General features: G+C 44.6%; 1 protein-coding gene across 1 annotated transcript in view; it reads right to left on the reverse strand.

Moving 5' to 3' along the window:
- The window catches only part of CDH1 (cadherin 1), a 96,802-nt gene that overhangs the window by 31,186 nt on the left and 53,129 nt on the right, over positions 1 to 12,487 (reverse strand). The window contains exons 4-8 of the mRNA XM_080644614.1: positions 8,213 to 8,356; positions 7,935 to 8,090; positions 7,050 to 7,194; positions 5,427 to 5,602; positions 5,043 to 5,165 (exon numbers count right to left, since the gene is read on the reverse strand). Coding sequence (XP_080500740.1) covers positions 5,043 to 5,165; positions 5,427 to 5,602; positions 7,050 to 7,194; positions 7,935 to 8,090; positions 8,213 to 8,356 — 744 coding nt within the window. The remainder of the gene's footprint in view (positions 1 to 5,042; positions 5,166 to 5,426; positions 5,603 to 7,049; positions 7,195 to 7,934; positions 8,091 to 8,212; positions 8,357 to 12,487) is intronic.

A 12,487-nucleotide genomic window follows, 5' to 3' on the forward strand; every position in this document is an offset into this window, starting at 1 on the left:
GGAAACTAAGGAGGAAATAAACAAAAGGGACTATCTCAAAATAAAATGCTTCTGCACAGCAAAAGAAACCATCAACAAAACAACAAGAAAGCCCACTGCATGGAAGAACATATTTGCCAGTATTATATCCGATAAGGGTTTAATCTCCAATATTTAAAGAGAACTCATACAACTCAACAAAAAGAAGATAAACAATCCAATCAAAAAATGGGCAAAGGACCTAAACAGACACTTTTTGAAAGAGGACATACAGAAGGCCAAGACATCTATGAAAACATGATCAAAGTCACTAATGATCTGAGAGATGCAAATCAGAATGGTAATGAGGTACTACCTCACACCTGTCAGAATGGCTATCATCAACAAATCAACAAACGACAAGTGCTGGCAAGGATGCAAAGAGAAAGGGACTTTCTTGCACTGCTGATGGGAATGCAGACTGGTGCGGCCACTGTGGAAAACAGTATGGCGTTTTCTCAAAAAATTAAAAATGGAACTTCCATTTAACCCAGTAATCCCACTTCTAGGGATATATCCCAAGAAAACAGAAACACCAATCAGAAAGGATATTTGCACCCCTATGTTCATAGCAGCACAATTTACAATTACAATAGCTAAGATTTGGAAATAGCCTAAGTGCCCATCAGCAGATGAGTGAATTAGAAAAAAACTGTGGTACATCTACAAAATGGAATACTTCGCTGCTATAAAAAAGAAGGAATTCTTAACATTTGCAACAACATGGATGATAAATATCACATGACCTTACTTATTTGTGGAATATAATGAACAACATAAACTGATGAACAAAAACAGAACCAGAGACATAGAGGCATTGAACAGACTGTCCAACCTATGAGGGAAGGCGGGGGGTGAGGGTATAAGAGATCAACCAAAGGGCTTGTATGCAAGCATATAAGCATAACCAATGGACACAGACAGGATGGGGGTGAGGGCATGTCTGGGGTGGGAGCAGCTGGGAGAGGTCAATGGGGGAAAAAGGAGACTCCTGTAATACTTTAAAAAATAAGAATTTAAATTAAAAATAGCCCTAACCGGTTTGGCTCAGTGGATAGAGCAGCGGCCTGCGGACTGAAAGGTCCCAGGTTCGATTCCGGTCAAGGGCATGTACCTTGGTTGCGGGCACATCCCCAGTAGGAGGTGTGCAGGAGGCAGCTGATTGATGTTTCTCTCTCATCGATGTTTCTATCTCTCTATTCCTCTCCCTTCCTCTCTGTAAAAAAAAATCAATAACATATATTTTTTAAAAATTAAAAATAAATTAAAAATAAAAAATGAAAAAAACAAAACAAAAACATGAGATAATTCACGGGAGATAATTCAGGCCAAACAGTCCACCCTATCCAGTCAGCATCTCCATCCTTGTCGGGACAGTGAGTCGTTTTAAGTTAATAAAAAAATTTTTTTAAATGTATTTTTAATGATTTCAGAAAAAAGGGGTGAGGGAAAGAGAAAGATAGAAACATCAATGATGAGACATAATCATTGATCAGCTGTCTCCTGCATACCCCATACTTGGGATCAAGACCACAACCTGGGCATGTGCCCTGACCAGGAATTGAACTGTGACCTTCTGGTTTGTAGGTCAACACTCAAACACTGATCCACACCGGTCAGGCAATGGCAAAATTAACAGCCAAAACAAAACCCAACAAACCCCTTTGCCATAATAAAGAAGGTGTTCTCTTTTGATCTTTCCTAGTGTCCAGAGTTCAAGTAATCATTATGCATGCACGATGATAGGTTTGTTATTTTACAAGTATTTTACAAGTATTTTAAGCCTACAATGTCACACCTTGCATAGTTTTTCAGTTCTATTTTTCAATTCCAGCTTACATTCAATAATATTTTGTATTAGTTTCAGGTGTACAGCACAGTGGTTACACAATCATATACTTTACAAATCGCACCTGTCATTTTTAATAGAACATTATACTCCAATGATTTTATATCAGAGCTTTTTCAACTATTAGATATTCTGGTGTTTTAATTTCCTTTCCTTTATTTTTTCCCTAAAGTTATAGGTCCCTAAAGTAGAGTTATCAGCCAAAATCAGGATGTTTGGGGAACTGATACTAAGAACTACTGTGTGATCAATACAAATCCCTTAACTGTCACTTGATTCGATTACCAGTTAGGGCACAAGCCCTGGTTGCGAGCTCGATCCCTAGTGTGGGTTGTGCAGGAGGCAGCCAATCCATGATTGCCTGTCATCATTGATGTTTCTTTCTCTTTCTCCTTCTCCTTCTCCCTTCCATTCTGAAATCAATATCCATATATATATATATATATATATATATATATATATATATACACACACACACACACACACACACACACACACACATATATATATATATTTTAAATCGCTTACTCTCACAGTATCATTTTGTCTATATGATGTCCATTTGTTCTAATAGAAGCTGCTGGGATAGGAACAAAAAACACCCTAAGAGACTTGTACTGAACAGTTTGCATGTGCAATAATGATAACATTATGCACACATCCTATCTAATAAAGAGGGAATATGCTAACTGACCATCATTCCGTCACAAAGATGGCTGCACCCACAGATGAGGCCAAGTTCCCTTAAGGAGCCTTAACGAGCAATCAGCAGGGACCTCAGACTATGCCCTTCCCCCACTCCTGTGGGGCTTGACAGGGGACCTCAGGCTGCGCCCCCCCACCCAGCAGGGCTTGACAGGGGACCTAAGGCCGCACCCCCCACCCGGCAGGCTTGAAAGGGGACCTGAGGCCGTGCCCCCCACCCGGCACGGCTTGACAGGGGACCTCAGGCTGTGCCCCCTACCCTGGCGCCAGGCTAGGGGACCTGAGGCCATAACCCCCATCCGCCGGGGCTTGACAGGGGACCTCAAGTTGCGCTTCCTGTCCTGGTGCTGGGCTAGGGGACCTCAGGCTTCACCCCACGCCCCCGTGCCAGCCCAGGGGAGCTCAGGACATGCCCCCCACCAGGTGGGGCTCTACGGGGGACTTCAGGCCACACACCCCCCACCCCAGCACCAGGCCAGGGGACCTCAGGCCACACCCCCCGCCCCAGCACCGGGCCAGAGGACCTGAGGCTGCGCCCCCCCAACTGGTAGGGCTCGACGGGGACCTCAGGCCATGTCCCCACCCAGCAGGGCTTGACAGGGGATCTCAAGCCGTGTCCCCCACCTGGCCGGGCTTGACGGGGGACCACAGGCACGCCCTCAGCACCATCTGGGGGACTTCAGGCCATGCCTCCGTCCTGGCGATGGGCCAGGGGACCTGAGGCTATGCCCCCTGCCTGGTGGGGCTTGACAAGGGTGGGACTGGCCGGGTCTGGATCTAGCCCAATGGGGGGGGGGGGGGGAGGGAGCCGGGTCTGGGTCTCACGCGATTTTGAGGCACATGTGGGTGGGCGGGACTTGACTCTGGGTCCCCCTTTTAATGTGCACAAATTTCATGCACCAGGCCACTAGTAGGGATATAAAATAGTGGAAGATTGAAGGGAAAAAAATCTTCCAAATTGTCCAAGAGTTTTTTGTTTTTTTTTTAATATATTTTATTGATATTTTACAGAGAGGAAGGGAGAGGGATAGAGAGCTAGAAACATCGATGGGAGAGAAACATCGATCAGCTGCCTCCTGCACACCTCCCACTGGGGATGTGCCCGCAACCAAGGTACATGCCCTTGACCGGAATCGAACCCGGGACCCTTCAGTCCACAGGCCGACGCTCTATCCACTGAGCCAAACCGGTTTTGGCTGTCCAAGAGTTTTAAAGTGATTAGTGGTAACACGGTCAAGGTTCCAGAGGACAAATCCATCCCCCACCATCTATAAAATCACTGGTCATTGTTTGCCCAGTGTGATTCAAGCGCTGTTTCCTGGTTTCTAAAATTTCATTCAAAATGGACAAGAAAAACATGAGAGTTACCCAGATATTATCACAAAATACTTCTCAATTCTGCATACTTCATACACACACACACACACACACACACACACACCATCTTCATCCTCACATTCACCTCCTAGAGAAGCAGTCCCGCCTTGGTCAAGGGCAGGCTTTGGAGTCAGCTTCCTGGCTTTGAATTCTCACTATTCACTTGCGTATCATGGGCAGATTATTTAACTTCTCTGTCCCCCGGTTTCCTAACATCTAAGAACGGGGGTAATATTAGTACCTACACCTCATAAGGTTTTGGAAGGATAAATAAGATACTAGTATTACAAATAGTGCTTGAACATAGTAAGTGCTCCACAACTGACAATGATGGAGAGGATGGTTGAAATGGTTGGAAACCTCTGAGTTATGGTTTTAATTAAGTCAAGTTTGGGACTTGACCCCACACAGAAACAAGCACAAATCCAACTGTCAATACTGTAACCTAAGCATAAACACCACACTCTTGCACCGCCATGGTGGTGAACCGGCACTGATGAGTGCATACACAGCCACTTGCTCCACTGAAGAGGAAGACAAAGGGAAGGCCTTGCTGACATCAGGATTACAGAATATTTTCAGAGAATGTTAATAAATGACGATGAGCACTGTGCTTGCAAAACATAACATTAATGTCTTCCTGTGTATAATTAAAGGGAACCGTGCCTAAGCATACTGAACATGGAATTCATCCCTCAGAAAACAGGAGACACTAGAATGAGAAAACCCACCAACAAAGAGAAAGAACTGCAAAGTCAGATATAAACTTATTCTCCAACTGCCCAAGCCCCGCTTTATTTAGGAATAATTAACAAATAAAATTGGTGCCTGGTATCAACTCAGAAAATGTTTGTTCAATGAATAAATAGAACCTGATAAGATTTGCTACCAAGATGCTCAATACAAAGACATGGATTCAATAACCGCTTTTGGCTACTTCACAAAATTTTGCCAAGGGGCACGAGATAGAGACACTAGCCACACCTATTTGTGTTCACTAGTCAGGGGAAAGCTTTCAAGGGCTTCCCTCAGGAGCAGCTGTAAAGCGACAAAGGACCTTTCTTTGGAAACCATCAAGCAGTTGCAGAATTACCTTGGTTGGCTCAAATTCTGGAGGGCTGGCCTCAAGGACCGTGATCACAGCTTTTGCAGTTGTGCTTAAGCCTTCACCTTGAAGGTCAGCAGCTTCAACCACCAGGGTGTAGTTGGGAAACTTCTGCAGAGATTGAACACACCCAAGTTAGGACCAACAGCCACATCAGCCCAGCCCATAGCACAGACACAGAGATTTTATCCTCTGCGTATTTGCCGACCTACCAGCCTGTCCCCTAGGCACACAACCTCTGCACACATGTGTAGATGCAAAGCTCAGACCATGACCAGATAGGTGGTAACTGGCCTCAGCAGAGTTTTGCGTTGTCCGTGGTTTTAGCTAATCTGCATTTTCCCACACACCCTCTGGATCCCTTGCCCTAACCTCATGGTCCAGCCCGGTAGTGAGCACGCTGATGACTCCTTTGTCTCTGTTGATGGTGAACATTTGCTGATGAGGTTGTCTAGGCTCTTGGCTGATGATCCTGTAAGCGATGGCAGCGTTGTAGGTGTTCACTTCGTCGTCCGCGTCTGTGGCTGTGACCTGCATCACGGAGGTTCCTGGAAGCATGAAAGGAGAGCAAGATCGAGTCAAGCTGCATTCAGGGTCTGGGCAGTACTGCTCAACTCAACACTGCTCAGAGCGTTAAAGGCTGGGCCCCAGGGACACACCATGTCATGGTTCTTCTGATTGCTAATTTCCAAATGATTTAACATAGTGCTAGAGGAGGAAGGAAGACTTCCATCAGGTGAGCAGTGTTCCAAGACACTTTGGGTGAGCGTGGATGTGAGGGGGAGAAGGGAAATAGGGTTAGGGTTAAACTAAAACCTTTTGCCACGTCTCTTATACTGAGTGAACAGCCTGAAAAACAGGAAAAATCCAAAGATTTCCACAACTGGCTTCTCGGCCACAGCTTCACATGAGGGAAGGGGTCCTATGAGATCATTGCCTTCAAGGTGGGAGAAAATATTTATAACACAAGTGACTGACAGGACTAGACCCTAGGACATCTAAATAACTCTAAGAGTTTATAGAGAAATACAAATAGCCAAAGGGAATAAAAGGGCAAAAGACTTGAATAGACAAGTTGTCAAGAAGAAACGCAACCCTGTCTGGTGTGGCTCAGTGGTTGAGCGTCAACCCAGAAACCAAGAAGTCTCTGGTCTGATTCCTGGTCAGGGCACCTGCCAGTGGGTGGGGCTCATCCACCAGTGGGGAGCATGCAGGAGGCTGCCAATCAATGATGTTTCTCTCTCATCAATGTTTCTATCTCTCGATCCCTCTCCCTTTTTCTCTCTCTAAAATAATCAATAAAAGCATTTAAAAAAAGAAGAAACTCAATTGGTCAACAAACATGTAAGACCCTTAGCTCGTTAATAATTAGATAAATGCAATTTTAAATTGCACTGAGATATCATTACAAATTGACTAAATCTAAAAAAATCTAATAATTCCAGGATATACATTGATGATGGAAGTGCAAATTGCTACGGCCACCTTGGAAAACAGTATCACCATGTAGAAAATTAAGCAAAACTAACAAGATTTTATCTAGGGGCAAATACACACATGGATAACGACAAATTAAAAAAAGAAAGAAAAAAGGGGGAGGAAGGGAATCATTACCACAAAGGTCAGGGCAGTAAACCGCTATGGGAAGGAGAAAAAATGTGATCCGGAAAATTGTGTGAGGGGCTAAAACTACTAGCAAGGTTTTGCTTAGTGAATGAACGTTGTTGTTCAACTGCTCCAACGTTATACACGTTTTCACAGGTTGGATGCTATACGCATGCACATGCACAGTGCGCAAGCGTGCATACTCTCTCTCTCTCTCTCTCTCTCTCTCTCTCTCTCTCTCTCTCTCTCTCTCTCACACACACACACACACACACACTAGTTTTCCAAAAATTTCTGTCCACAAGAAGACCTGACGCCAAACCCCAGCCCCAATACACTGGGTTCCAAAGACCCTATACTTCTTCTTTCTGGGTATTTGGCTCCTCTTACCTGGGAGAGCACCTTCCACGACAGAGCCCTCAAAGACCGCCTGGATGAACTCGGGCCTGTTGTCATTCTGATCTCTCACTGTGATCACAATCTCCTTCGGATCCTCAATTGCATTCCCGTTGGAAGACACAGCGTGAGAGAAGAGCTGCAAGAGCCAAGGGAGGGTTACATGGGCCCCAAGGAGAAAAGAAGTGGGAGAAGTGGCCCAACCAGAGAGGGGGCTCCACCTGGTGTCCCCCCCTTCCCACTCTCTGAGACCCGAGTGCATGGACACCTGCAGCAGAGCCCTTTTCTCACCCACGTGCTGCTGCTCCAATGGGGTCAGCACACTGGCTGAGAGCATGACATGTGAAGACCTGAGGGCTGGAGAACACTCCCACCGGGTCAGAGCTCCCATTCCCCACATGAGGGCTGGGGTGCCAGGCCCAGGAGAAAACGGGGGAAGCCTAACGCTCTGCCTTCTTCCCAGCAGGGTAAAATTAGCCCTGGCCAATCCGGTCTAGTGTGCCCTCCTGATTTTTCTGCATTTGGCATCAATACATTACTTCCCAGCTTCCCTAAGCTCACTACGCTACGGGGCCCAGAAGTGGTTTTTGCTCTCCAACATCATCACTGGCCTCTACTTTTAGCTCCAGTAGGCTGATATCTTGGGTCCAAAGTTATGCATGAGGCATAAGGACTCTCCCCACTTCATTCCTAACAACAAAAATAATTTAACAACCCCCATATCCAGGTTCTCCTGTCATTTCTTTATCAATAGGTCGCAAAGTGGCAAATTAAGCCCCTCATATGTCCAGAGTGTCGGATCTAGGATCCAAATCGGTTGACCAAACAATTTTGGAAAGATGGGACCCCATCATTAATAAGCGTCTAAGAGATACTCACTATGTACTGGGCAATTGCTTCTCTATCCAGAGGCTGCGTCACCTTTAGCCATCCTGTCTCTCTTTCAATAATAAACACACCGACAGGGGGTGCGTCAGCTCCTTGGCCAGTGATGCTGTAGAAAACCTGTGTCTCTTTGTCTCTGCTAGATTTGATCTGGTGACAAAACAGACACAGAATTAGCAAGGGAGCATCCTTACATTCGGTCTTTCTCCTTCCTCTCCTTGGTCCTTCTCTGCCAAATTCCTCCCAAAGAAATAGAGAGCATCCTTCTCTACCTGGACCAGATTTTTAGGAAATGGGCCTTTCTCATTTTCTGTGCAGCTGATGGGAGGGATAACCCAGTCTCTCTTCTGTCTTCTGAGACCATGGTGGGAGTCGGGAAATGTGAGCACTTCCGTCTGGGCTTCAGGGAGAGAGTCCTAAAAGGAAAAGAGATGAACATAATGAGATAATTCATGAGAAATAATGCCCGCCAAACAATCCAATCTATCCAGTCAGCATCTCTATCCTTGTGGGGACAGCGAGTGATTTTAAGTTAGTAACAAAATTAACAGCCCAAACAAAACCCAATTAAATGCTTTGCCATAATAAAGAAAGTGTTCTCTTTTGATCTTCATTAGTATCCAGAGTTCAAGTAATCATTATAGATGCACGATGATAGGTTTGTGGGTTTGATGTTATTTTACAAGTATTTTAAGCCTACAATGTCACACTTGTCATGTTTTTTAAATTTTATTTTTCCATTCCAGCTTACATTCAATATTATTTTATACTAGAGGCCCGATGCAAGAAATTCGTGCAAGAGACGGGAGGCACCCGGGACCAGGCTTCCCTTGCAGACCCAGCTTCTTCAGGAAGGCCGTCTGGTCTAATTAGCATATTACGCGCATATATATATATATTAATATATAGATTGCTTTATCATTTATGGAGATATATATAGGTTAATTTCAAGTGTACAGCATTGTGGTTAGATAATCATATACTTTACAAATCACACCTGTCATTTTTAATAGAACAGTATACTCCAATGATTTTGTATCAGAGCTTTTTCAACAACAGGATATCCTGGTGTTTTCATTTCTTTTCCTTTATATTTTTCCTAGGGTTATAGGGCCCCAAATAGAGTTATCAGCCCAAATCAGTAAGTTTTGGGAACTGGTACTAAGAACTACTTTGTGATAAATACAAATCCCTTACTCTTGTGGTGTCATTATATCTTTAAGGTGTCCTTTTGTCCTAACAGAAGCTGTGGGATGAAAACCAAAAACATCCTTTGAGACCTGTATTAAACAGTTTTCATGTGAGATAATGACAACGTTATGCACACAAAGGGAAATAAGATAGCTGATGATGGAAGGGAAAAAAATCTTCCAAATTGTCTAAGTGTTTTAAAGTGATTAGTGCTAACAAGGTCAAAGTTCCAGAGGACAATTCCATCCCCCACCATCTATAAAGTCACTGGTCACCGTTTGCCCAATTTGATTCAAGCCCTAGTTTCTGGTGTGTTTTTTTAATTTTACTCAAAATGCACAAGACAAACACGAGATGTGACCAGATATCACCACAAAAGCCTTCCCAATTCTGCATAGTTCACACACACACACACACCATCTTCATCCTCACATTCACCTCCTAGAGAAGCAGTCCTGCCTGGGTCAAGCACAGGCTCTGGAGCTAGCTCCCTGGCTTTGAATTCTCACTATAGCACTTCCATCTCCTGGGCAGAATATTTACTTCTCTGTCCGCCACTTTCCTAACATTAAGAATGGGGATAATATTAGTACCTACACCTCATAAGGTTCTTGGGAGGAATAAATGAGATACAATCCCTGAACATAGTAAGTGCTCCATAAATGACAATGATGGAGAGGATGGTGAACTGGTTGGAAACCTCTGAGTTATGGTTTTAATTAAGTCAAGTTTGGGACTTGACCCCACACAGAAACAAGCACAAATCCAACTGTCAATACTGTAACCTAAGCATAAACACCACCCTCTTGCACCGCCATGGTGGTGAACCGGCACTGATGAGTGCATACACAGCCACTTGCTCCACTGAAGAGGAAGACAAAGGCCAGGTCTTGCTGACATCAGGATTACAGAATATTTTCAGAGAATGATAATGAATGACGATGATCACTGTGCTGGAAAAACATAACATTAATGTCTTCATGTGTAAAATAAAGGGAACCGTGCCTAAGCATACTGAACATGGAATTCGTCCCTCATAAAAAAGGATACACTTGATTGTGAAAACCCATAAAGAAAGAGAAAGAACTGCAAAGTCAGATCTATTCTTATTTCCCCTCAGCTTTATTTAGGTAGAGGTGACAAATGAAATTATGTATATTTAGTGTGCACACGGTGATGTTTTAATCCTATATAATAAAAGGGTCATATGCCAATCAACCGAACAGAAGAATGACTGGTAGGTATGATGTGCACTGACCACCAGGGGGCAGACGCTCAATGCAGGAGCTGCCCCCTGGTGGTCAATGCACTGGGGCGGGTGGGGGGGGGGGGGCGTTGCTCAGCCAGAAGCCATGCTTACGGGAACGGGCGCAGCTGGCAGTTGGGCATCCTCCAAGGGGTCCTGGATTTCGAGAAGGCGCAGGCTGGGCTTAGGGGGCCCCCTCCCCAGTGTACAAATTTCGTGCACTAGGTCTCTAGTATAAATATAAGGTCTATTCTTTTTTAAAAAACCTATTCTTACATGAATTACGAGAGAGGTTAAAAAAAAGAGAAAGAGACCTAAACAGTTTGGCTCAGTGGATAGAGCGTCGGCCTGCAGACTGAAGGGTCCCAGGTTCGATTCTGGTCAAGGGCATGTACCTTGGTTGCGGGCACATCCCCATTAGGAGGTATGCAGGAGGCAGCTGATCGATGTTTCTCTCTCATCGATGTTTCTAACTCTCTGTCCCTCTCCCTACCTCTCTGTAAAAAATCAATAAAATATATTTTTTTAAAAAAAGAAAGAGGTAAGATTGTCACCCCTTCTCCTAGTGCAGGACCACCTGAGAGTCCCTTGAACTAGAGACAAAGCAAAGTGAACTCCAAACCAGTTATGGCAGAGTTGCCACCTACCACTCAATAGCCTCCTTTCATTTCTTATTCAAAAACAAGCAAACAAACAAAAAACCTCTATCTATCTATCTATCTATCTATCTATCTATCTATCTATCTATCTATGTTGTATATCCATCTATCTATCTATCTATCTATCTATCTATCTATCTATCTAAATTTTATATCCAGCAATTTTCCCAAGTGAAATACTGTATTTCCTATACTACACTCTATCTATATAAATTTTATATCCAGCAATTTTCCCAAATGAAATACTATGTTTCCTATACTATGCTTGCTGCTATGGGTGACCATGAGGCCAAGTTGTAGCCAATGCGATATAAGCAGAAGTGTTGCTTGAGAATTCCACAAAGGCTTCTTAAGGAGGCAGCCAGACAAGTAAGCGGTGCATCTTGGTGCCTCCTCCCTTCCTTCTTGTCACCTGGAATAAAGCTGTGACTGCTGGAGCTCGAGCAGCCCTCTTGGATCATGAGGTGTCCTTGAGGCTTGGATCCATGTACTGTGGATGACAGAACAGAAAGGAAAGGAGCGACCTGGGCTCCGGATGGCTGTGGGCTCTCCCCACCAGCCACAACGTACCCTTAACTTGGATTTCCTTCATTTGAAAGAGAAATGCTGTATTTTGCGTAAGCAACTGTGATTTGTGTTTTTCTATAACATGTATTTGAACATAGTCACAATCAGCCGACATGGAGGCAGAGGCAAAGTTGGCAAAGGTGGCGAGGAAAAGTCGAAAAAAACAAGTTCAAAACTGTCTTTGGTCATAAGAGGCTTTCAGGCATAGCTGCCCAGCAAGAACCCACCGTGCTGAACTTACATGAATGACAGAGTCCACTGAGGACTTGAGTCAGGGACCTATGTTAATATAATTCTGCTAAGTTCCTCATTTTTCTGGTCCGCCCAATTATACCAGGATGATAAATTTCAATCTGTCTGGACCAGCCTTGGGCAAACTACGGCCCGTGGGCCGGATCCGGCTGTTCTATCCGGTTCTCTTGCTCTCCCTTCCACTCCTTTACTTTGAATTTATATTAGTTCACACAAACACTCCATCCATGCTTTGGTTCCGGCCCTCCGGTCCAGTTTAAGAACCCATTGTGGCCCTCGAGTCAAAAAGTTTGCCCACCCCTGGTCTGGACTGTCAAGTCCCCTGAATCTCAGGAGTCTTTGGAGAGAAAAACAGGAGCCAGCCGGAAAGGCCTTGGCATGTAGAACCCACTCCACACTTCCAGGGCAATAGCAGAATGCAACTAGAATGCTCCCCAGAGAGACATTTTGGTAGGAAGCACCATGGGAGCACTTTAGAAACTGGCAAAGGCATTTGGCTTTGGCTAACAATTCCCAGAAACACTCTTGCCAAGGACCTGGACAGGCATAGGTCCTTCCATTCATGGCTGGTCCACCTGTTTGTCCACTGAATCGTTACTGGCCTCCTGGTATGTGCCAGACGGAGGGCCAGG

The sequence above is a fragment of the Plecotus auritus genome (assembly GCF_963455305.1).
Source record: "Plecotus auritus genome assembly, chromosome: 10".
Lineage (NCBI taxonomy): Eukaryota > Metazoa > Chordata > Mammalia > Chiroptera > Vespertilionidae > Plecotus > Plecotus auritus.